This window comes from Mauremys mutica, chromosome 12 (assembly GCF_020497125.1).
Source record: "Mauremys mutica isolate MM-2020 ecotype Southern chromosome 12, ASM2049712v1, whole genome shotgun sequence".
Taxonomy (NCBI): domain Eukaryota; kingdom Metazoa; phylum Chordata; order Testudines; family Geoemydidae; genus Mauremys; species Mauremys mutica.
In genome coordinates this window covers 15,649,889-15,675,807 of record NC_059083.1, presented here as the reverse complement: position 1 = coordinate 15,675,807, position 25,919 = coordinate 15,649,889, and the positions used below count along the sequence as shown (strand labels likewise).

The window sequence follows — 25,919 nt, the reverse complement described above, 5'->3', positions numbered from 1 at the left end:
GCCTTCCCCCACGTTTCCCCACACTCAAAACCAACATGCTCACACAAGCAGACATAACAGTACAAAAGTGTCACAGCCACGCTAGTCGTGAAAAAGGGCTTACTTTCTCACTGTTACCCTAGCATGATAAAATAAATCCATTGGAATATAAATATTGTACTTATATTTTCAGCGTATAGTCTATACAGCTGTCTAAACAAGTCACTGTCTGTCTGAAATTTAGTTTGTCCTGACTTCGCTAGTGCTTTTTATGCAGCCTGTTGTAAAACTAGGCAAATATCTAGATGAGCTGATGGAGCCCCTGGAAGATCTCTGTGTACCCCCGGCTGGACACGTATCCCCGGGCCGGCTAAGACCCCCTGCCCTAGTGTGGAGCACAAAGCAACCTCACAGGCAAATATTTATGTCCTGGGAGTAATAGTGCTGGTGTTGTTGTGGGGCTTGAGGAGCGTCTGTCTAGATTATAATATTGCCAACCGCAAAGGTTGAAAAATCATGACTCAAAATCACCCCCCCCACACACATACACACACCTGCAAAAAATGTTGAGACTGGTCCCGAACCCATGAGATTTAAAAAAAAAAAAGTGCATTTTTTTTGGTCTGTCTGATTTTTTAACTCCCTCCAATGTGTGTCAATTAATGTTGCCCCCTCTCCGAAATGTGTGACTTTGGTCTCTGCTGCAGGCAGGGGTGGCAGGTTCGTAGAAATTTTGGTGGTGCCCAGAACCCGCCCCTGCCCAAACTCCGCCCCCCCCAAACTCCATCCCCCACCTGCCCAAGGCTCTGGGAGGGAGTTTGGGTGGGGGAGAAGGTCTGGGGTGCAGGCCCTAGGCTGGGGTAGAGGATTGGGGTGCAGGGTGCAGGCTCTGGGAGGGAGTTTGGGGAAGGGAGGGGGTGCAGGGGTGTGGGGTGAGGGCTGTGGGGTGTGGCTGCAGATGAGGGGTTTGGGATGTGGGAGGGGTGCAGGGTGAGAGTAGGGGTGTAGGGGGTGAGCTGGGCTCCTGGGCTCTGAATATTGCTGGTGCCCAGGCACCATGTGGTAATATAACTCGCCGCCTATGGCTGCAGGCAGCCGCCTCCCCATCTGAATATCCCCTGCCCAGCAATTAACTCTCCCCCCCACACCCAAATCAATCCTGTTCCCCTTCCCAGATCTGTCTGTCGCCCAACCCCTGCATCTGTCCTTCCCCCTTGTCTGCCCCCGTCAGCACCTACCTAAATTCTGTCCTCAGATCTGCTGTCACCCAGCTCCCTCCATCAGTTCTGACCCCACATCTGCCCCTCACCCCCTATAGCCCCTTTGCAGCTCCTGGGGTTCTTCAACACCTGAGCCAGATGAGCAGTGGATTCTCAGATATTCTGATGGCCATATTTGGTCCGGGAAGGAATTTTCCTCCAGGGCAGATCGGCAGAGCCACTGGGGGGTTTTCGCCTTCCTCTGCAGCGTGGGGCACGGGTCACTTGCTGGAAGATTCTCTGCACCTTGAAGTCTTTAAACCATGATTTGAGGGCTTCAGTGGCTCAGACACAGGTTTGATACAGGAGTGGGTGGGTGAGATTCTGTGGCCTGCGTTGTGCAGGAGGTCAGACTAGATGATCGATAATGGTCCCTTCTGACCTTAAAGTCTATGATTCTATAATTCATAAGTGGATTCTCAGACCTGGTGGAGCAGCTGTAGTGGGGACCCCGTTCCCAGGCTGCGTGTTGCAGGAATGGAAAGGGGGTGGGGAAAAGCAGAGGAGCCATCCCATTGTTCATAGTAGGGGAAAGGAAGAAAAATGAGGGAATGGATTTGCCTTGAGCTGTGGGTAGAGCTGGGCAAAAAATCAATTTTTGGTTCAGTGGCCAACCCAGAAAAGAAAAGAAATTGTTGAGGGTTAACCTGAAATGACCGTTTGCTTGTTTTTTTCACAGCAAATATTCTAAAGCCATCTCATTTTAAATGACAATCTTCTTGAACTTAAAAAATATCCAACCTGTGTTTGGCAGGCAAGGAGCTGGGAAAGGATTGAGATGCAACGAAGTGAATAATGGGACTAAACGTTTATTGCAAAATCAGGGATATTTCTGCTAGTTACAGAAAAGCAGGAAGGACAAATAGGACACACTCTGAACAGAAATCCCCTCATTAACAGGCCTGGCACTGGGCTTTGTTTTATTCTGTGCATCTCACTGGAGTTTCCCATTGACTCACTTCACATTTATTTCCTATTCCTGTTATTGTGGGGTCATCCCCACCCGGGCCATTGGCTTGTTAACTTGAATAAAACAGGAATGGAGATGAGGAAGGACCAGCCCGGGATGGGCCTGGAGCATCATTCTCATATGCCTCATGTCTCGTTCCCTTTCTATCACAGAGCAAAGAGAAGAGACCATGCATCTGTCTACACAGCAACCAGAGACCCGTGGCTGGCCCGTGCCAGCCAACTTGGGCTTGTGGGGCTCAAGCTACGGGGCTGTTTCATTGCTGTCTAGATTTCCGGGCTCGGGCTGGAGTCTGAGCTCTGAGACCCTCCCGCCTTGTGGGGTTTGAGTGCCTGGCCTCAAGCTGGAGCGCGGACGTCTATACCGATATTTTTATCTCTACAGCCAGAGCCCCGTGAGCATGAATCAGCTGATCTGGGCTCTGGACTCTCTGCCGTGGGTTTTTTATTGCTGTGCAGATGCTTCCCTGTGCTGCTCAGAGAGGCTTTGCGAAAGCATGACCACAGAGATTAGGGAGTGAGTTTCACTTCTGCAAAGCTATTTAAGTGCCTAAATCCCGCTGAGAATCTGGGCCTAGGAGGTTAGGAAGAAGACAAGACGAAGTTCTGAGTGAACTAGGGAGTCTTCCAGGCTCATCAAAGCTAGAAACGAGGGGTAGATCTGAACTGCATTTTGGAGCCCATGGGAGTGAGAGACTCAAGCTCTCAGGGCTGGTGCTAGCGCTCTGAACGGTGCTGTGTGGACGGAGCTTTGAAATTGCGGCTTGGGCTCTGAAGCCCCTCCCTCTCCCTAGGCTTCAGACCTGAGCTGAAACTTCTATGCAGCACGTTTCGGAGCCCTTGCACAAGCCCTGCTAGTCCGAGACTCTTGACCTGGATCCACAATGGGGCGTAGACATTCCTAGAGGGCTTGTCTCCATGCAACGCTGCCCCTGTTTAACGAAAGCTGGGATTTACGCCGCATGTAGTTAAACCCCTTCAAACGCCTGCACGGACCCTCTTAAAACAAGACACATGATCCTTTTCAAGTCAATTAGGAGCAAGTTTAAGCTAAAGCCAGGCTTGCCAACCCCCCGTGTTCAAAAACAATGAGTCAGGGCTCCTCAAAAATCAAGAGATTTAAAAAAATATATTGTTGTAGCACCTATTCATGGATCAGGACCCTGTTGTGCAAGGTGTAGTACAGACCCAGACTAGAAAATGACCCCTTGCTGCAGAGAGCTTACAGTAGTAAACGTGGGATATTTTAATTTGTTGGCGCCTTTAGGAGTCACATTTTCAATCTTTCCTCTGCAAATTGGAGGGCTGGAAACTTCTTCCAGGCATTGAATGAATCTTCTTATTCTGTTTGTATTATTAATTGTTAATTAATTAATAATTACCATCATTATTATTATTTTAATTGATTGATTTAAGAAGAGCTCAGATCCTGATGGCATCACAAGAAAAAAACCACCAGATATCATGACACTCTCAAGAAAACCACGAATGCTGGCAATGCTTAAAATTGAGCCACGCCGCTCGTAAACCAAATTAAGATCATCCAGACCAGTGTTTGCTCCGGGTTCAAATTAAATCAGACCCCGGTGCAAAGCCTGCATGTAGACAAGGCCGCTGCGGCTCGGGGAGGCTGTGCAGGAAATGGCTAGAGAGAGGGGCACATTTCATGGGGGAGTCCCAGTAGGATGTTTCCCCCTGTGCCTCAAGGGATCAGTGTGAGGTGGACACCTCCGCCCAAGTAGAAGAAGGGGAAAATTTTTTCCCCATTAAAGGAGGCCAACATCATAGTTGTATGGTCATCTTCATAAAATGCCACCCAACCCCCTTCATAATCCAGACAAACCCCAATCTTCCCAGGCCTCCCACTGTGGGGTTGGGGGGTCTCAGAGGAGCCGAATGCCTCCCTCCGAAGCCACCAGCGCCCCTGAGACCAGATCCCATCCTTGGGGCTAAGAGTGAGCCATTCCTTCCTCTTCACGGACTCTCTGGCGACCCCCACAGCCCACTCTCTCTGATCCCCAAACTCCACCTCCCAGTAATGTCGCCCTGAGGTGAACCCCTGGGAGCCCAGTACACAGGGAGCAAGATCAAATCTATTGGGATTTTCAGGCAAGTCAGGTTGTGGTTTCTCTTCCGATCTCACAGATTTCCCATCCGTAGACACGACGAGCCAAGGGTTCGCGGTATCAGGATCCAGAATCACATCCGCTGCGGGGGAAGAGGGAGAATTAGAGCGTTAGATCTGGCTGTGTACAGCACATGGGGTCAGAAAGATCTACAGAGGCTGGGCTTCTCTCCCGTAGCCCATCCCTGGGCAGTGGTCCAGGTATCTAGAGCTGAGTCAGTTCCGTGGGCATCTGGCCAATATTGCTAGCAACCAGATTTTCATGCGTTCCTCATGTATCTAGGTTCAACAGCCACAGCATTTGGGGTGCTCACCACCGGCATCCCACCTGGAAGTGCCTGGGAATTGTCATCCTCCAGGAATTGCTTTACGAGACTCCTCAACCACCAGCGGAAAAGGCATCCGCTCCTGTAGTCCCTTAGGGATGGGCTGGTCAAAAGTGTTCCTTCCACTGAAACTGTTCCGTTGGAAATTGTGGGGTTTGATGAAAGGAAAAGGTTCCGCTTTCCTTGATTATTTTTCTAAATTGCTATTTTTTCCACTTATCAGCGGGGTAGCCGTGTTAGTCTGGTTCTGTAGAAGCAGCAAAGAATCCTGTGGCACCTTATAGACTAACAGACGTTTTGCAGCATGAGCTTTCGTGGGTGAATACCCACTTCTTCAGATGCAAGTGGTGGAAATTTCCTGGGGCAGGTATATATAAGCAAGCAAGAAGCAAGCTAGAGATAACGAGGTTATATCAATCAGGGTGGATGAGGCCCTGTTCTAGCAGTTGAGGTGTGAAAACCAAGGGAGGAGAAACTGGTTCTGTAATTGGCAAGCCATTCACAGTCTTTGTTTAGTCCTGAGCTGATGGTGTCAAATTTGCAGATGAACTGGAGCTCAGCAGTTTCTCTTTGAAGTCTGGTCCTGAAGTTTTTTTGCTGTAGGATGGCCACCTTAAGATCTGCTATTGTGTGGCCAGGGAGGTTGAAGTGTTCTCCTACAGGTTTTTGTATATTGCCATTCCTAATGTCTGATTTGTGTCCATTTATCCTTTTCCTTAGAGACTGTCCAGTTTGGCCGATGTACATAGCAGAGGGGCATTGCTGGCATATGATGGCATATATTACATTGGTGGAAGTGCAGGTGAATGAACCGGTGATGTTGTGGCTGATCTGGTTTGGTCCTGTGATGGTGTTGCTGGTGTAGATATGTGGGCAGAGTTGGCATCGAGGTTTGTTGCATGGATTGGTTCCTGAGCTAGAGTTACTATGGTGCGGTGTGCAGTTGCTGGTGAGAATATGCTTCAGGTTGGCAGGTTGTCTGTGGGCGAGAACTGGTCTGCCACCCAAGGCCTGTGAAAGTGTGGGATCATTGTCCAGGATGGGTTGTAGATCCCTGATGATGCGTTGTAGGGGTTTTAGCTGGGGACTGTATGTGATGGCCAGTGGAGTCCTGTTGGTTTCTTTCCTGGGTTTGTCTTCCAGTAGGAGGCTTCTGGGTACACGTCTGGCTCTGTTGATCTGTTTCCTTATTTCCTCGTGTGGGTACTGTAGTCTTGAGAATGCTTGGTGGAGATTTTCTAGGTGTTGGTCTCTGTCTGCAGGGTTAGAGCAGATACGATTGTACCTCAGTGCTTGGCTGTAGACAATGGATCTTGTGGTGTGTCCGGGATGGAAGCTGGAGGCATGAAGGTAGGCATAGCGGTCGGTAGGTTTTCGGTATAGGGTGGTGTTGATGTGACCATCACTTATTTGCACCGTGGTGTCTAGGAAGTGGACCTCCCGTGTAGATTGGTCCAGGCTGAGGTTGATGGAGGGGTGGAAGCTGTTGAAATCGTGGTGGAATTTTTCCAGAGTCTCCTTCCCATGGGTCCAGATGATGAAGATGTCATCGATGTGGCGTAGGTAGAGAAGGGGCGTGAGTGGACGGGAGCTGAGGAAGCGTTGTTCCAGGTCGGCCATAAAAATATTGGCATATTGTGGGGCCATAGGGGTGCCCATAGCAGTGCCACTGATCTGGAGATATATATTGTCAGCAAATTTGAAATAGTTGTGTGTGAGGATAAAGCCACAGAGCTCAGCAACCAGGTGTGCTGTGGCATCATCAGGGATACTGTTCCTGACAGCTTGTATTCCATCAGTATGTGGGATGTTTGTGTAGAGAGCCTCTACATCCATGGTGGCCAGGATGGTGTTTTCTGGAAGGTCACCAATGCATTGTAGTTTCCTCAGGAAATCAGTGGTGTCACAGAGATAGCTGGGAGTGCTGGTAGCATAGGGTCTGAGTAGAGAGTCTACATATCCAGACAGTCCTTCAGTGAGAGTTCCAATGCCCGAGATGATGGGGCGTCCAGGATTTCCAGGTTTGTGGATCTTGGGTAGTAGATAGAATAACTCTGGTCGGGGCTCTAAGGGTATGTTGATTAGTTCTGGTGTTAGTGTAGGGAGTGTCCTGAGTAGATGGTGCAGTTTCTTAGTGTATTCCTCAGTGGGATCTGAGGGAAGTAGCCTGTAAAATTTAGTATTGGAGAGTTGTCTGGCGGCCTCCTTTTGGTAGTCAGACCTGTTCATGATGACAACAGCACCTCCTTTATCAGCCTCTTTGATTATAATGTCAGGATGGTTTCTGAGGCTGTGGATGGCATTGCGTTCTGCACGACTTAGGTTGTGAGGCAAGCGATGTTGTTTTTCCACATCAGCTCAGGACTAAACAAAGACTGTGAATGGCTTGCCAATTACAGAACCAGTTTCTCCTCCCTTGGTTTTCACACCTCAACTGCTAGAACAGGGCCTCATCCACCCTGATTGATCTAACCTCGTTATCTCTAGCTTGCTTCTTGCTTGCTTATATATACCTGCCCCAGGAAATTTCCACCACTTGCATCTGAAGAAGTGGGTATTCACCCACGAAAGCTCATGCTGCAAAACGTCTGTTAGTCTATAAGGTGCCACAGGATTCTTTGCTGCTTCTATTTTTTCACTGGAAAACTAAACAACACACATCCATGCAAAAAAAAAAAACAGCCCAAATTGATTATTTTTCCGTTGCTGGCCAAAACGTCTTCCATTTTCACTCTCCCTTCCACCTTCCCCCAGACCAAAACTGTTGCTTTCCAGGTTGTTGTTTGTTTGCTTGCTTTTAAGAAAGGTCACATTTTTCAGCGCGGGGGTCGTCTCAAATTTTCCAATCATCTCTATTTAAAAGCATGGGGCCCTTCCCCTCTACCCAAGGCCCCACCCCTCCTCTTCTGCCTCCTTTTACCCGCTGGAGCCCAGAGCGCGCGCGCACACACACACACACACACACACACACACATGCCCCAGTGCACCAGCTTCAGGGAGGAGCATGGGCGGGCCATGCAATGCTGTTTGAGGAGGCACAGCCTTCCCCAGTTTATGCTATCCACCACCCACGCAAAAGCTGGAGTGCTCCAGGAAGCTCATCAGCACCTCCAGTGGCGGTAAGAAAGCATCACACCGTGGAGTGTTTTAGGCTCAGGGTTAGGATGGATGCATTACCTTTGAATTTCTCCAGAAGCTCACTTCTCTGAGGGAAAGCCCCACGGATGAGTTTTGGATCGGGAGGAAGAGTCATCTCTGCCTGAAACTTCCCTTCTGACCGCTAGAGATAAAAACAAACCAACCAACTAACCAACCAAACCCAGAGATTAATAATGCCTCTTCATCTGATTGTTCAATCCTAACAGATGACAAAGGCTTTATCCTTCACCTTTGCCTTGGCATGCAAGCGTGGCGGGGTTGGCATAAGCTTGAGTGTGACTGGGGGTGCCATCAGGAGAGGAATTAGTAAGGGTGAGACAGGGGGTTGCTGAGGAAGATACAGGGAGGAACCCGAGCGTGGTCAAGTTCAGGCTGAATATTGGACAACGTCCAGATCATGAGACGGGAGAGTATCTGGCTGTGGAATTGTCTCCCAAGAGAACTCCCGGGAGTGGGCGCTCCATCACTTTGGAGTGTGGACACAAGACTGGACAAAAACCTTGAAAACGGGCTGCAGGGAGCAATCTGGCCCATGGGCAGCAGGTGAAACTTCCCCTGGGGGAGGCGAGCTCCCTGTCCTACCTCTTCTGCCCACGGCCCTTCCCACACTCTACCCGGGCACCGCTCACACCCCACCCCTCCACGTGCCATGTCCCTCCTCTCCTCCAGCCTCTCCCTTGTGGAGGCATGGGTGAGGTGCGGAGGGGAGCAGCAGGTGGGCGGTCTTGTGGGGGAAGGTGGAGGAAAGGAGGGACACGACCGGGACCTCCAGAGAGGGGGTGGAGTGGAGGAGAGGAGGGACAGACCAGGCAGCGGTAGGGCCTCAGGGAAGGGGTGGAGCAGGAAGGGGAAGAGGTGGAGCACAGACATGGCTTAGTCTCTCCTGGTCTATTAGACCCACCACCTATGATCATGCCCTAGACATAGGCGCCAACTTGGTGGGTGCACCAGGGCTGGAGCAGCCATGGGGAAAAATTAGTGGGTGCTCTGCACCCACCGGCAGCCAAGCTTCCCTCACCCCTTGCCCCTCCTCCTCCACCCACCCTGAGCGCGCTGCGTCCCTGCTCCACCACCTACCTCCCAGCGTTTCCCGCCTGGCCACCGCCAAACAGCTGTTTCGCAGCGTAGCAAGCTCCAGGAAAGAGGGGGGAGGAGCAGGAATGTGGCACGCTCAGGGGAGGAGGCGGGGAAGAGGTGGGGCCAGAGCGGGGATTTGAGGAAGGAGTTGGAATAGGGGCAGGGAGGGGACTTTGGGGAAAGGGTTGGAATGGGGGTGGGGAAGGGATGGGAAGAGGTGGGGCAGGGCCTCATGGAAGGGGTGGAGTGGGGGTGGTCCCGGCAGCAGAGGGGGCACCCAGGGGAAAGAGGGGAAGTCGGCCCTTATGGCCTCAGCCCTGGGAAGATGATACGGAAGGTCTAACCATGCCTTTCCCCTTCAAAATGTATGATTCCTTGCAGTCCCTAGACAATCCACCACCTGTTCTTTGCAGTGTTGTTGTAGCCGGGCTGGTCTCAGGATATGAGAGACAAGGTGGGACTGACTGGACCAACTTCGGAAGAAGAGGTCTGTGTAGCTTGCACGCTTCTCTCTTTCACCAACAGAAGTTGCTCCCATCAAAGATATTATCTCCCCCATCACGTCTCTCTATTTCACAACCCGGCATTTCAGGAGAACACGCCCTGCCACGGGCGGCAGGTATCGTAGGCAGGGGGAGGGTGTGCCTCCCCAAACAGCCTAGCATGGCCCCCGCCCATGCTCCGGCCCCAGGCCAGGCCCTCTCCTGCTGTTCTCAGTGCTCTGCCCTGGCCCAGGCTGGCTGGCCTGGCTCCCGCCGGGACTCAGAGGGGCTGGTGCTGGGGCCAGGCCTCCCGGAACACCGGGGCTGGGAACGCTGCCGCCCGGCACTCCAGGGCTGGAGCCTCGCCCCCGGCCACCCGACGCTGGAGCCAGGGGCAGTGGTGGGGAGCAAAAGGGAGGGGTGGTGGAGGAGGAGGAGCCTCATGCACAAGGGGAGGGGCCGGGGGCTAGCCTCTCCCAACGGCCGGGTCACCAGCCACCCCTGTGCCCTTAGGAGAGGAAAATATTTTCTGTAGATTTCCATTAGCCCTAACTAAACTTAAGGGTTGGTATCATTTTTCAAGCCATGACCAGATGTTTAGCAGTCTCTGGAAAGTCATATCCTCTCAATAGGAGGCTAGGTGGCACAAGAAGGGACTTCTTGAGACCAGCCACAGTAGAAGAAAAACAAACCACCCCAGCTTTCATTTGAATGGTGAGACTGAGGCTCTTCACACAACACAAACTGAAGTGGGCACGGTCCACACAGACGTACAAAACTTGATTGCTAACAACCCAGAGCTTCCACTGTCTTTGTTTATGTGCCGCTTCTTTGAGGCAGGTTTTTTCCCCCCATTATTTACGTGAAAAAATATATATTTTCGTTGTTTTGAACTGAAAAACAATCAGAATTTGGCAGTTTGAGGCTGATTTTTTTTTGGGCAGTTTTGGGGAAAACTTTTTCAAGTGTTGGCACCTTTTGGCTGAATATTTTTTCTCTTTTTGTGTGTGTGTGAAAACAAATCAGGTTTTCATTTTCCTTTAAGTCAAAATTTTCTGTGGAGAAAACAAACACCCCAATTTCTAGGCAATTCTAGTATTTGATCCTCTTCCCAGAAAATACAAATATAAACTCTTGTTAAAAAGCAGGAATCAGCATTCCAAGATTTAACAAACCCATCCTGAGCAGACGGATTTTAATCCCTGTTAGAGACAAACCAAATGTACCAAACATCTGCTCCGATCAGAGCCGAGTCAAAGGAGCAAAGCTGTAACAAGCTGACCAAACACACAGCCCACCGGATCCCTTACCTCCAAGCACAGGGTCTGCGGCTACTTCTCCAAAACGCCTCGATAGCCTTCTCAAGGAGACTGGTTTGCAACCAGCTTATATACCTAGCCTCACAAACCCGCTCTGTTCCCAGCTCTCTCCCGGATTGCGAAACAAAATATATGTCCAGTTTGACAGCATTCCCTGCCCGTTTGAGTTGAAGTTTCTCTGGCGAAAGATCTCTCTGAGCTCAGAGGGGGAGGTGATACTACCTGGTTCCTCTGAGCACTGGGTGATGCAGGCTCAGCAGAATTTGTGCTCATGGTTTGTAAACACCAGGTTTCATCCACAATCCCGGCGGTGCTGGAATACATCTAATGTGGGGGTGCTGAAAGCCAGCCCCCTTTCCCCTGTCTGTGCCCCATCCCCAGAGCTGGGGCTGAGAGCAGGGCCATGTCTCTGGAAGGGCGGGACCCGGAAAGGGCTAAGGGGGCCAAGGATGGGGCCACAGCTGAGGGAGGGCGTGGGGCCGGCAGTGGGACCCCATGCCCAGGGTTGGGAGCCAGTGCGTGGGACTGGGACCAGAGCCTCGGGCGCAGGGGCAGCAGCCAGGACCCCGCCTGAAGGCCAGAAGTGGAGCCCCAGGCACGGGACTGGGACCCCGCATGCAGGGCCAGGAGTGGAGCCCGGCTGTGGGGCCAGCAGCTGGGACCCTGCATGGAGATCCAGGAGTGGAGCCCCGCATAAAACCTGGGGGTGCTGCAGCAATCCCTGCACCCCAAATCCCGTGCCTATGCACAATCTAGACAGCTGGATGAAACAGCGTCCTGCTGGAGTATTTTCTTGGACTCACGGAAGGCAGAGCTCCTGCTGTGAAGTTCAGTTCCAATCTTCTCTTCACAGAATAGGGTGATCAGATGTTCCAATTGTATAGGGACAGTCCCAATATTTGGGACTTTTTCTCATATAGGCTCCTATTTCCCCCAGCCCCCACCCCCTGCCCTCTGTCCCAATTTTTCACACTTGCTATCTGGTGGGCCTCCCTACAGCCCCCAACTAAAACTTCTCCAGCGCATCATCAAGGATCTACAACCTATCCTTAAAGATGATCCCTCACTCTCACAGATCTTGGGAGACAGGCCAGTCTTCTCTTACAGACAGCCCCCAAACCTGAAGCAAATACTCACCAGCAACTACACACCACACAACAAAAACACCAACTCAGGAACCAAACCCTGCAACAAACCCCGGTGCCAACTCTGTCCACATATCTATTCAAGTGACACCATCATAGGACCTAACCACATCAGCCATGCCATCAGGGGCTCATTCACCTGCACATGTGATATATGCCATCATGTTCCAGCAATGCCCCTCTGCCATGTACATTGGCCAAACCAGACAGTCTCTATGCAAAAGAATAAATGGACACAAATCTGACAGGAATCATAACATTCAAAAACAAGTAGGAGAACACTTCAGTCTCCCTGGTCACTCAATAACAGACTTAAAAGTGGCAATTCTTCAACAAAAAAACTTCAAAAACAGACTCCAACGTGAAGCTGCGGAACTGGAATTAATTTGCAAATTGGATACCGTCAGATTAGGCCTGAATAAAGACTGGGAGTGGTTGAGTCATTACAAAACCTCAACCTCATTTCCCCAATACTAATTTCTCCCTATTGTTACTCACACCTTCTTGTCAACTGTCTGTAATAGGCCACTCTCGTTACCACTTCAAAAATTATTTTTCCTCCCTTGGTAACCTGTTGTTAATTGATTTATCTCATTAGACTGACCTCACGCTTGGTAAGGCAACGCCCATCCTTTCATGTATTTATACCTGCTCCTGTATTTTCCACTTCATGCATCTGCTGAAGTGGGGTCTAGCCCACGAAAGCTTATGCTCAAATAAATTTGTTAGTCTCTAAGGTGCCACAAGGACTCCTCTTTGTTCTTGCCAGACAGAATGCCATCAAACTAAGTTTTCTTTAACCATCTTAAGAGCTGTTTCTTTATCTGGTGATAGTGGGTGCCATTAGGACAGGATCTCATTCTTAACACCCTGGTATTACATTATTTTAATCTAATTTAAATGAAATGTGAGGATGTGAGTGACTTCCTGCTTCTCAGCAAATGGCTGCTGCTCTTCTAATCTGGCTGCAGACAAAGGCCTTAGTCTTTCAGCCTTGCAATATGGCTATAGGCCAAACAATATGGCTACGGGAAAATGCTTTATCTTTACAGCCCGCACCCCCCTCCCCCCACACACACCTGGAGTGGTAGGACTCCGATGGGCTCAAGCTCTGGCCCCCCTCGTGGAGTCCCGTAGGCAATTTTGTTGTCAGAAGGGCGTCGCGGTGCAATGAAGTTTGAGAACCCCTGGTCTATTGTATAGCCAGAGAATAGTGATTGTGAAGGGGCAGCTAAGTGGGAGACGTCTAGGTTGGATATTAGGAAAAACTTTTTCACTAGTAGGGTGGTGAAGCACTGGAATGGGTTATCTAGGGAGGTTGTGGAATCTCCTTCCTTAGCGGTTTTTAAGGTCAGGCTTGACAAAGCCCTGGCTGGGATGATTTAGTTGGGGATTGGTCCTGCTTTGAGCAGGGGGTTGGACTAGATGCCTCCTGAGGTCCCTTCCAACCCTGATATTCTATGATTCTAAGGATCATTCACTGAAGGGTAGAAAATAATGTTGGTCAAGAAATGTGGCTTTTTATTTGTCTGTTCCCCTTCCCCCTGCACTTGGGTTACTTTTGACACACCCAAAAAAGCGGGGAGGTTGCCTACATTTTGAGTGGAGAATGTTGCCTTTTTGCAAAACAAACAAACAAACAAAAAAACCCCACACCCTGAAAACCAGAAAACTCACCCGACAGCAAAACATTTCAGCTGAAAAATGCACCAAACCACACGGGTTTTTGCCTAGCAGCATTGCTGCAAACTGGAAAAATTTTGGGTGAGGATTTTGGGTGACCAAAATAAATAAATGTTAGGAAAGCAAACAGCCATTTTGCGCGCGCGCGCGCACACACACACACACACACACACACACACACACGGTGAGTTTAATCAAAAACCCAATCTTCCAGTGAAAAGAGGTTTTGATGGAAATATTTGACCAACCCTAGAAAAAATCATCTCAAGAACATTGTGATTCTCATTAAAAACCTACAAAAAACCCTGTTAAAGACTGAGGCTGTATTGCGTAGGCAGGCCAAATAAACAGGGATGGCGGATTGGGGACAGCAGCCTTAGGCACAGTTTATAAGATGATGCAACATATTAGCATCTAGTTTCCTTCTAGGATCCAGTTCCCAGTGCAACAATACCTCCTCTGGAAGGAACAATTGCATCTCTCTAGCCCAGCTAGTTTTTCCTGTCCCTAGTGCCACATACTTTCTCTGGGAGCCTTTACCAGTTTAGGGAAGGGACCAATTGTCCTCAGAGACGTCAAAGGATAAGTCTGAATCTCTCTCATTTGGAGCGTCTTTTCCTGTGTTTTAGGGAGCCCACAGGGATTAGAACGAGATGAAAAATTGGGGGTGTGGGGAATTGCATAAAAATGAAAATTACAAGTTATTTTCATTTCAAAGTGTTTGGAAAAACCCATGTTTAGAACTCTGTTTTTCTCTCTCTCTCAGAAACTTTGTTGGAAATGATTGAGATCCAATAAAGTGAGTGGTAGTAGGTTCTGCAAAATCAGGGGTATTTCTATCAAATACAGAAAAGCAGGGGAAAGTGACTTACACAAAGAACAAATATGACACATTTTAAACACAATTCCCCCATGAAATAAACCTGGGATGAGATGCACACAGTGATTGGCTTTATTCTGTTGTATCTCACTCACTTCACTTTTGTTTCACGTTCTTATTATTTCCGGTGTATGCCCCACACCAGCTGTTGGGTCCTTTGCCTACTTGCTTAAGCAGAAACCACAAGGTATGATGGGTCATTCGCATTTGTCCTGTATTCTTCATGGACTTTAGCCTTTCTATCACACATTGGATTGGTCAGTGGGGGGAAAAAAAAGGAAAAAGCCTGGAACGGGTCTTTCAAGCATCTGCTGTGGATTAAAAATAAATGTGGAAACCAACCTTCTGCTTCCATTAATATACTGACCTCAAAAGGAGTCCCACACAGCAAACCAGAATGTGTTCTAAGAACCTTTTAATGACCAGTTTCCTAGGCATAGCATACGTCTACACTGCCATAAAAGACATGCAGCACAGCCAGCCCGGGTTAGCTGACCTGACTGCAGGGCTATACAATTGCATTGTAGACATATGGGCTTGGGCCAGAGTCCGAGCTCTGAGATTCCACAAGAGAGGAGGGTCTCAGAGCCTAGTCCCACACATCTAGGCTGCAGTTCTAGCCCCACAGCTCAAGCGCGTGTCAATTAACCCAGGTTCTGAGACTTGGTGTTGCGAGTTTTTGTCACAGTGTAGACATAAACCATAGAGTCTAGGCACTAAGGGTATGTCTTCACTACCCGCCGGATCGGCGGGCAGCGATCAATCCAGCAGGGATCGATTTATCGTGTCTAGTCTAGATGCGATAAATCGACACCCGAGCGCTCTCCCGTCGACTCCTGTACTCCAGCTCCTAAAGTTTTTTTGCTGTAGGATGGCTGTAGGATGATCCCCAGCTCAAACCCCTCCAACGCATCATCAGGGATCTACAACCCATCCTGGACAATGATCCCACACTTTCACAGGCCTTGGGTGGCAGGCCAGTCCTCGCCCACAGACAACCTGCCAACCTGAAGCATATTCTCACCAACAACTGCACACCGCACCATAGTAACTCTAGCTCAGGAACCAACCCATGCAACAAACCTCGATGCCAACTCTGCCCACATATCTACACCAGCAACACCATCACAGGACCTAACCAGATCAGCCACACCATCACCGGTTCATTCACCTGCACGTCCACCAATGTAATATATGCCATCATATGCCAGCAATGCCCCTCTGCTATGTACATCGGCCAAACTGGACAGTCTCTAAGGAAAAGGATAAATGGACACAAATCAGACATTAGGAATGGCAATATACAAAAACCTGTAGGAGAACACTTCAACCTCTCTGGCCACACAATAGCAGATTTTAAGGTGGCCATCCTACAGCAAAAAAAACTTTAGGACCAGACTTCAAAGAGAAACTGCTGAGCTCCAGTTCATCTGCAAATTTAACACCATCATTTTAGGACTAAACAAAGACTGTGAATGGCTTGCCAATTACAGAACCAGTTTCTCCTCCCTTGGTTTTCACACCTCAGCTGCTGGAACAGGGCCTCATCCTCCCTGATTGATCTAACCTCGTTATCTCTAGCTTGCTTCTTGCTTGCTTATATATACACACCTGCCCCTGGAAATTTCCACTGCTTGCATCCAAAGAAGTGGGTATTCACCCACGAAAGCTCATGCTGCAAAACGTCTGTTAGTCTATAAGGTGCCACAGGATTCTTTGCTGCTTCTACAGAACCAGACTAACACGGCTACCCCTCTGATACTTGATACTATGGAATAGTTGTTCCAGGCTACGTCCCGGTGTAGACAAGCCCTTAGTCTTGGATTCCAAGGAGCTGGCTTCTCTGCCATTGTGCAACAATTTTGTGACTCGTATTAAGACAGTGAGTCTTCATCTCCCTCTAGTTACTGGTCCATGTACTACACCCATTAATAAGCCTACTCCTTTAGTACCCAGTGGTAGCGGCTGGTGCTTTTAGAGTTGAAGGACTCAGGTTCAAACTTTACTATTTCCATAATTTAAGTGCAGCTCCCTGCAGTGGAAGCTTTTGTAGAAGCTGCTCTTCCGTCCCCGCTTCCCTGCTGGGGCTGCTCTCAGAGCAGAGACAGAGCAGGAAAGGGAAGAAGGGGAAGCCACTATATTCAGTCCCCTGTGTTGACCACATGCCCAGCTCTCCAGCCGCACACAGCCAAGGAGAATGGAGGAGACTGTGCCTGTGAGCGGGGATATAGAGCCCCCTATAGTCCAGAGGAGAAGTGACACATTTTAGATGTGTTGCATCTGAAGAAGTGGGTTTTTTACCCACCAAAGCTTATGCCCAAATAAATCTGTTAGTCTTTAAAATGCCACTGGACTCCTTGTTATTTTAGATATGCTACCCAGCTGGTAGAATAAGGTGCTCTAGTATCAACTCCAGCCCTGGAGGAGAAAGGAAGTGGTAGCCTTGAGGAGAGAGGGCTCAGGGGACATTTCTCTGAATGCTGGTATTTAAAACAGCATGTCAATGTCTACTGGAATGAGATCGTCAGAGTTAAGGCATTTTGGGTGCTGATTCTATTCAATATAGTTTCTATTCAATGTTGTGTGTGTGTGTGTGTGTGTTTGTGTGAAATGGCTGTTTGCGTGACATAGCTTGCGATTTCCTTAGTTTGTAATGTTTCAATTTGTATTTTTGTGCTGGGTCTTATTTTGATATGAACGTAGCAGCTTTAGCTGGAAGGTAATTAAAGGGGTCTGGGGTTTTTTTGAGGAGGATTGGAAGAAAAAGTTCCACATGGGAACTTACCCTTTTATATCGCCCCATAGTTGTAATCATTTCTTTCTCCGGGTTAGGTGGCTGGAACAGGTGAAAGAGACAAAATTAGTATATTATAATTCTGTATATTGCAATAGCCCATTGATGTCCAGGGGCTAAATCACATTAAAAATTCCCATGGAAAATGTTGGCTTTTTATCTCCCATCTCCCGCAAAATTTTTCTTTTTGTTTTGTTTTGTTTTTCAGCAACCAAAAATTCTCAGCCAAAAACTGCTGAAAAACAAACAAACAAAAAACAAATAAACCAAAAGTTTGGCAACAATTTTGAAAAATGTTTTTGTCTAATTTTTTTTTGTTTCAGTTTCCTGATTGGAAATTGAATTTTTTTCAGTTAAATTAGACAAATTCTGATATTGAAAATAATATTAAAAAAAAAGTTTTGAGGGAAATTGTTTTGACCAGCCCAACTAGAGCCCCAGTGTGTTAAGCTCTTTGTACAAACATGTCAGGAAAAGACAGCCTCCGCTTCTCAAAATTTACAATCTCAATAGACATCTAGAGACAAGTGGATACAGCAAAGGATTGGTGGAGGAGCACAAGTTAACTATAAGATTTCATACTGCCTGCCTGGCCCATGTTTATGGTGATGTTTTTTTAAAATGTGGTTAAGGTATTCCCTTAAAAGTAGATTGAAAATTTTCTGTCAAAACTGGATTTCGTGATCGAAAATTGGGTTTTGGCCAAAAAAAAAAAAAAGTTGAAAAATCAAATGCCTGAAAACCAAAATTTGGAAACTGAAAAATGTCCATATGGAAACACTTCTATGGTATCTCAAATGGAGCAGCCCAGAGAGAGACTGGTTGTATAGATGTGGAGAGGTGAAAGTTAGAGTTCGTGGGACCCCCCCCAACCTCTCTGGCCAGCCCCCTCTTAGCAGGAGTCGCTGGCTGGGAATCTCAATCTCCCATCAGCCACTAATTCACTACTTTCATATTGGAGAGACCTGATAGAAAACTAGTTGAGCTGAAAGCCGACCCCAGCATAGACAAATTATTCATAGAATCATAGGGTTGGAAGGGACCTCAGGAGGTCTGCTGCTCCTCTGCCGGACCTGGCTGGAAACTTACCATATTATCACCAGACCTCTTTTTCTTCTGTGTATACTGCTCTATATGCACACAGCCTTTCAGTCACCCGGGCATGTGCCTATATTTGCTCCATCCAGCAGCAGCAGAATCTCCTTTTTGGGAGAATTTTGCACCCAGGGAGTGAAGGGGCAAGAATGAAGCAGACAGCTTTTGTGTGCTATCCATGCCAAGTGAATCGCTATCAGGCAGAGCAACCAACCTACATCTTCATAGAGGGGTTGATCTTCTCTAGCTATATGCTGGTATATTCTCAGTGATTTAAACAAAAGAACACCATATTTAAATGGTTTTAATTGTTTAGGTTAAAACTCCTTCCAGTGAAGTCTGATGTCAAGTCAAAAATCTGGGGAAATGAGAAGGGAAGGTGGGGGGGAAGTACAGTATCCAGAAAACAGAAAACAACAGGGGGTCTCTCTGGTCAAAGGTTTTGAAACCTGGGTGCCTAGAGTTAAAGCCTTAACTACATAAGTAAACTCCAAAATGTTGTAGGCTCCCCATCCTCCAAAAAAAGTTCTAATTTATCAGCAGGAGTAGCTGCTGGTGGACAGTGGTTTTAGACTCAGGACACCTGTTCAGGCACCTAGGAATAGATTTAGAAACCTAACTTCAGACACAGAGAGAGAGAGAGAGAGAGAGAGATTAGATTAAATGTTTTTCTTCCAAACAAGTTAATTATTTAATAAAGGATAGCAGTAACAACAGTTTTAAAAAATCCATTCTTTGACCCCTGCAAAAGAAGTCACGTCTCTTTTGTACACATGGCAAGTGCTGATCAAAACGTCTATTTTCTGTCAACATGGAACTGTGTACCAAGAGTCAAAAGGCCAGTGATCAGAACTGCACTGAACTGGTTCTTGTTACATCTATGAGTTACATGTAAAGAGTTAAAATAAAATGATTTTAAAAATACGGGAAAACAAGATAACTTCCAACATGCTAGACGTTCTCCAATAGAAATTTAAATAGTAAATATTTTCTGACTTTTACAAACCTTTGTTAGAATCATAGAGGATCAAACTGCTTTGTTGAGACGGGGCTAATATAAGAAGAAAGTTTGGTACAACACTAGATGCTGTCATTTATGCCGCCTTCTCAGTAACAAATGGTGAATAAAGGGAGCGGTCCTGTTCAAGCTACCGGACTGCACGCGCGAACAAGGAGTGCCTTCTAGGGGAGGGGAGGACCGAAGACCTTTCAGTCTTCATTCAGGTCGGCACCCAATCTATATAAAGAGGAACTTGGAGACCGTTGGCGTCTTTCTATGTTGGTTGAGAGCAGGGAGGTGAGGGAGGATGTCTGCGCGCGTGCCGAAGAAAGGTGGGAAGAAGCTGGTTGCGGAGGGTGTGAAGAAAGCCGATAAGAAGCGGAAGAGGAGCCGCAAAGAGTCTTACTCTATTTATGTCTACAAGGTGTTGAAGCAGGTCCATCCGGACACGGGCATTTCTTCTAAGGCTATGAATATTATGAATTCCTTCGTGAGCGACCTTTTCGAGCGCATCGCCGCAGAGGCGTCCCGCTTGGCTTTATACAACAAAAGATCGACCATCAGCTCAAGAGAGATCCAGACCGCGGTGCGCCTGCTGTTGCCTGGGGAGTTGGCGAAGCACGCCGTGTCCGAAGGCACTAAAGCTGTCACCAAATACACCAGCTCTAAGTAAAGCCCTGCGTGCTGTGGCTGTGTTAAGGTGAAACCATCCACCGAATTAAGACCCAAAGGCCCTTTTAAGGGCCACCCACTTACCTCATAAAAGAGCTGCTCATCGTAAGGGAAACTAGCCTAATCAGGTATCAGAGGGGTGGCGGTGGATTAGTTACTGATCGAGATTTCATCAGTTAAATGTTCATCATTCCTGACCATACAGAATTGATAAAAGCAATATTGGGAAAGGAAACGGGTGAAAAAGTTAATTCTTAACATATCCACATATTGTGGCAATTAGGTTTGTCTTATAAAAAGGTGGTTTACGTGCTACAAATTCTTTGCATAGCAGATACCCTAATCCCTTAATAACCTTGCGTTTTATATTGAAATACCGGAATCAAACGCAGCTGGAGAATTTTTTTTTAGAAACTTTAACTTGTATTTATGAATATTGCAAACAGTTGAAACGTTTTCATTTGCAAAGGACTTGGATACCAAGGAGTCTTCATTTCCCAAAGACTGGAAAAAACAGCAGCCCTAAGGCTGTAACGAAGCAAAAACACCACAATCCGAATTGAAAGGGGATGGGGAAGGAATAAGGCATAAAGTTAAAAAACTGCTTTTATCTTCCCCAAAATAACCTGAAGCCACCTGGCTGTTTCTCTTTACCACTTCTCAGCAACATGTTAACAAAATCCGCTGATAAAATTTCCGTCTGAAATGGTGGTTTTCCTCAGACAATGCAGCCTGCTGTCACTGTCCCTTTCAGGCAGCAAACCAGGCACTGTCACTGTCTTCTGCGGAGCTGTCGCAGGAGCCTGGGCATAGCTGTGGAGTGATGCTAACTAAGCAGCATCCTACTTGTGAATCTACATTTCAGGTGCAGACAGCTCGGAAATACACCAGGAACCGTGGGGCAAGATCCAGTCACTGCCCTTCCAGATGCGGGAAAACCCACCCTCGCTCAGAAATATACAGAGCGGAGGGCGGCTCCTCCTGCTCGAGATCCCTGGTGGTTCTAAAACAGTTTTGTCGGGTCGGGGCGGCAGCATGCGTGTGACGTTTCTCTGATGGGGGAGCCGGGTCCTTTGTGTTGTGAAAGTCTCTTTGGAAGTCAAATTCCTCCTAAGTCTTCAACTGGAGTTTTTATAAGACGGGGCCACCTACCTACCTTCCCTGCTCCCCCCACGTACATATTCCAATCTGCCCTTGAAAACGCAGGAATCTTGGCCCTCCACCCAGCCAGCCCTGGCTTCATTCGGGAGTGCGGCTGAGGCAGAAACAGGACAGTCCTGTCTCGCCCTTGAACCCCTCCCCAACCATGGGTAGTCACGGAAACCTTTCGGGCATCCTACCATGACTGCATTATGGGCAATGCCAGAATGCACATAATACGTGGGGATTTAGGTTTTTCCCAGACTACTTGTACGTCTCCTCCACCTGCTACATCACATTCTGAGATAAGGTTGGGAATAATTGGGGTTTAAAATGCTCATAGTTCAATACACAAAACTCCTATATTTTCTGGTCACTTGGTCGCCGTATCTGCTGATTTTTCACACTCGTTCCCGTCAGGCTCTGAGAGATGCTCGTCATATTTAACAATATAGTAAAACCAGCCCCCATATCTCGCCTCTTTCTAAAGAGCAGGGGAAGACCTAAAAAGCCGGTTTCTGGTTTCCCTAGCGCACGCGCTGTTTTCAGGTGAAATCAAAGGGAGATTTGCCAGAGCGAGGGCTGCAGTGTTTGGTCCTAAAAAAGGAGACATCAGGGCATTCGTGCTTAAAGCTCTCCTGGAAATGGTTTGGGGTGGCTCTTAAAAGAGCCGTTGTTTCGTTGCGGTGAATCAATAGATCTGTTAAGATTTCCGCTGGGGAGCCGTTGCCCCGCGAGCAGAGGAGGCCGCAGAAGTCTTGCCAGCTCCTTTGCCTTCAGCCACGTTCCTCATCTTCCCGGGGGCCTTTGTCCCCGTCCTTTTGTTTTTCTTCTTGATCTTTTTAGCCTCGTGATTGGCAGGCGGCTTTTTATCTGCCCGTCTCTTCTGCTTCGCTGGCTTCTTGGCCTCCTTGGTCTTGGGCAGCTGCAGAACGAGCTGCGTTTTGCCGACCCCTGGTTCTTTGCAGAGCTGGTAGGAGCCGGGAGCCCCAGTCACTCCAGGCACCTTGCACAGGATGTTGTTGGTGACCAGCTTCTTGAGCGCCGCTTTGATGCGGCTTTTGTTCCTCTGGACGTCGACTCCCGTCGCCGCCAGCTCCTTCTCGATGGCCACCAGGGAGAAGCCCTTGCGGCTCTTGGAGAAATCCACGCTCCACAGGATGAGCTGGGCAAAAGCCGGCCGCTGTCTTCGAGGCGGCTTCTTCTTCCTTCTCTTCTTTTTCCTTTGGCTGGCAGGAGCTTCAGCTGCGGCTGGAGCTTCAGGGGCCGTTTGCGCTGTATTCATCTCGGCCTAGAGGGGGCGCCGCTTCTGCGGCCACCAGCACTGCTCCGCTGCCTATTCCTTAGAAGCCTATTGGCTCGTTGCTCCAGGCGCTTGCGGCTCAGTCTGTCTCCCACTCGCTGCTCTCGCCGCCGACTGGAAGCCAGGGCTGCTGCCCGCGGCCAATTATAGCCTGGACCCGGACGCAACCGAATCAACCTCCTGCTTCCGCAGCTCTAGGCTCTCCTCCAAAGTGTTTCTGTCCAGCACCGAAAACCTGAGTTTCAAAGAGCACACGAGGCCTCCTTTCATTCCACAGAAGACTTCTTGTCCAGATCGGGAGGGTGTTTCATTCCCTGACGTTGGTGTTAAGGCGTGAACGTGCTGGTGGGGGAGAGAGAAAGTGAAAATAAAACCACCAAAGCCTCGCACACATCTCCAGCTCTACACTCAGACTAGAGCAGTATCTGATATCTTTCTCTTAACGAATGTTAAAATTCGCAGCTTTGCCTCTGACAGGAAGAGGAACAGGGATGAATGAACAAATCAACCTATGAAGGAATTCAATAGATGATTTTGTGGAGTGGGGAGGAATTGTTTTTAAATAGAGCAAGTGAATTTATCAGTCAAGATAATCAGGGATCCAGTTCCATGCTCTGTGTGTCCCTAAACCTCTGACTGCCAGCTGCTGGGACTGGAAGACGGGATAGATCACTAGGTTATTGCCTTGGTCTGTCCATTCCTTCTGAAGCATCTGGCATTGGCCACTTCAGAAGACAGGATATTGGGCTAGATGGGCCTTTGGTCTGACCCAGTATGACCATTTGTGTTGATAGTAGAGCATGACAGTTTTAGGAGAGAAAAAGAGAGAGAGAGAGAAAAGGGGCTGTCTCACTGGTTCGTTTAGGATCCTCATTCTCATTGGCTCAGCGGAGCTAGACTCCTACTAGCCAATCAGGATGGAGGAACTGCTCAGCTCTACGGTTATAAGAAAAGTCGCTCAAGCATTCTACTCTGTTGAGAGAAGAAAAGGGTCATGTTTATATCGTCTGTAGGGCTGCTTGTGAGGAAAGGAAGTTGCCTGGATGAAGTCTTGTTCAGTTGGGTGGGGCTACATAAGCTGCTACATGAGATGTAGTAGAAATGTTGCCTTTAGATAATTTGGTCGTTGTGCTGAAGTATCTGAGAATGAGTCCCAGGAACAGTAAGAAGAGCCAAACTGTTCAGCACCATCCATAGTTTGCTGTCTACAAAGATGGAAGAGCTGAACAAGCTCTTGTGGGGGTCTTGCCCAACACTGAGGTTGTGTTTTTGTGTGAGAAAGCACCACTTAGTAACAGTAGTAACTAACACTGAACCTAGTATCAAGAACTAAAGCTGTATCTGTTTTTGACTTCCTGTTACCTTTGTAGGAACAGGCATAGCAAATTCTCCCTGATACAGATAAGAAGAAACCTCTGATAATGCATTAGTCCCACTCTTCCTTTCTTCTAGCCAGCTATTGTTAGCTATGGGGATTTCCTTTAAATTTTACCCACATTCTATTTCCTTCACTGATCTATATGATCTTCATGATAGAAAACACTCCAAAGGGAGCACTGATTACAAGTAATCCATATTCCACCCATTTACAATGCATATAATTCCATGGTGTGTGCATACAACAAAATAAGAATGTGTCTCAGTATGTGGCCAGCTAAGAAGTATACAGCTCCACTGGGTATCTACCTATATGGGATATGTTCATTTGCATATTTCTGAAAATTTGTTCCTTAAATGAGAAATGTTCAGATACATAAATGGGAGATTTTCAAAGGTATACGTGGCAGTTAAACTCAATCAGAGTTGGGAGTCTTCATTAGAATTAGACTTTCCAGTTAGGCCTAATTGTTATTTGTGACTTTGAAACTCTTTCTTTAAAGTCTACAAGGACAAAAAGATGCAGAGTTACAGGAGAATAAAGAGCACAATGATAAAGGATCTCACTGCTGTAGGGCTTTTTGTAATTTTTTGGCAGGTGAATGTACTGCTTAATGTCAAATGTCAGACACGTTTGTCATGCAGTTACACAGCCCAGTTTTGTGACCTATCCCAGACAGCAACTCATGAATACCTCGGACAACGCCAGCGGGGGAACCAGCTCCGTGTCCTGGAGCCGAGAGGGCGAAATGATGGTGCAAATCGGGGCTGGCGCTTTTTTGCGGGCAACTTGAATGGGGCGGAAGAAACACAGGCTGGGGCGAGGCGCTGAGGCGGGAATAAAGCAGGGGGTTGATTCGGTTGCGTCGGGCTCTGCTCTCTATCTGGCCTCGAGCGGCGGCTGCTGGGCTGAGTGTCAGGGCGGCGGTGCCACATGCGGGTCTCGGTGCCAGCAGCTGGGATTGGGTCGCAGGGACATGCCCGGTTCGCTTCCTCTCCTCGCGGGTTTTGCGGCTCCCCGCGCGGCTCGGGAGAATCCCCGGCGCAAGAGAAGGAAGAAATCGACTCTCAGCCAGGTCGTTCTCCGGGCTGCTGCTGTCCCCGCCGCCGGCAGAGGCGCCTCTCTCGCCGCCATCAAGAAGATGCTGGAGAGCGAGGAGCCGCATCAAGACTCTGCTCCGTTCTCTCCTGAGCCAAGGGGCTCTGCGTCGGGTCAGCGGCAGCGGCGCCTCGGGCTCTTTCAGGCTCCAGGCGGCGCCGCCGAAGCGGAAAAGAGGGAAACAGCCGCGGCCAAGAGGCGCCAGAGCTGGGCGAAGACAGACACAGCTGCCCCAGGGCCACGTGACCCCAGCGGGGAAATCAAAGCGGCTGCTGCACTGCCCAAGAGGCTCAGCAGGAGCCCGGGCAAAATCAGGGGGACGGTGGCAACGCGCAGGAAGCAAATTTTTTAGACGATATTATTAAGGGCGCCTCCCTTCTGGAGTGACGGCCCAGGCCAAGAGCGAGAAACAAACCCCCAACGGTTCTTTTCAGAACCATCCCCCAGAGTTCATCAAAAGAGCGAATGACTTTGCTCTCTGGTGCCGTATTTTGTAACGCGGCTTTTTTAGAGATTAGGGAGGGCTGTGTGTGCTGTATGTATTCCTAGACTAGAAAGCAACCGGCAGCGCTACCACTGATGAATGCATTTTATGGTAGGCAGGTCAGGAAAACCAACAACAGTAGGACAAGGCAGGGAGCTTTCAAGATTAGTTAGATCCTGCCATTGAAGTAACCGACTTAAAGGGGGGGTTGACCTTTTTTTGTTGGTTTGTTTTTTTCATTTGGTAAAGAAGGCGACTGACCCACGTTTATATAGTTTTCACCTTCCCTAACTCCTAGGATCTGGTCCCATACAAACACAGAAAAAAAGTTATTTTTTTAAAGGTACATTTGTGCTAACGCTCTTTTAGAGAAAGTTTTTGGGGTGGCTCTTAAAAGAGCCTTTGGATTTATTTATTTTTTCGGTAGAATGAATCAGTAGAATTATGCCTTTCAGGACTTCCCCTCCAGAGATGTTTCCCACTGCATAAAGGATACAGAAGTGACAGTTTCTCCAGTTCCCTCTTCCTGTTCCACAAGATCTTCTGCTTTCT

The 25,919-nt window shown here is 48.3% G+C and overlaps 3 protein-coding genes across 4 annotated transcripts; 1 reads left to right on the top strand and 2 right to left on the bottom strand.

Annotated features, from left to right (window-relative positions):
- Positions 1–1,962: 1,962 nt before the first annotated feature.
- On the bottom strand, positions 1,963–25,919 carry LOC123345747 (thaicobrin-like). Of its 2 annotated transcripts, XM_044982792.1 has the most exons (5): positions 25,864–25,919; positions 19,299–20,157; positions 17,189–17,239; positions 7,836–7,938; positions 1,963–4,415 (listed from the first exon to the last, which is right to left on the bottom strand). In XM_044982792.1, exons 2-5 carry the CDS (start codon positions 19,311–19,313, stop codon positions 3,910–3,912), a joined length of 675 nt encoding a protein of 224 aa, XP_044838727.1. In that variant the 5' UTR covers positions 19,314–20,157; positions 25,864–25,919; the 3' UTR covers positions 1,963–3,909. The 2 variants fall into 2 exon arrangements, with proteins under 2 accessions (XP_044838727.1, XP_044838728.1); XM_044982793.1 differs by lacking the exons at positions 17,189–17,239; positions 19,299–20,157; positions 25,864–25,919 and adding an exon at positions 10,687–10,802.
- On the top strand, positions 19,580–20,547 carry LOC123345753 (histone H2B 7-like). Its single transcript, XM_044982801.1, has one exon. It carries the CDS (start codon positions 19,600–19,602, stop codon positions 19,963–19,965), a length of 366 nt encoding a protein of 121 aa, XP_044838736.1. The 5' UTR covers positions 19,580–19,599; the 3' UTR covers positions 19,966–20,547.
- Positions 21,808–22,389, bottom strand: LOC123346600 (histone H1-like). Its single transcript, XM_044984074.1, has one exon. The coding sequence runs from the start codon at positions 22,387–22,389 to the stop codon at positions 21,808–21,810; it is 582 nt and encodes a 193-aa protein (XP_044840009.1).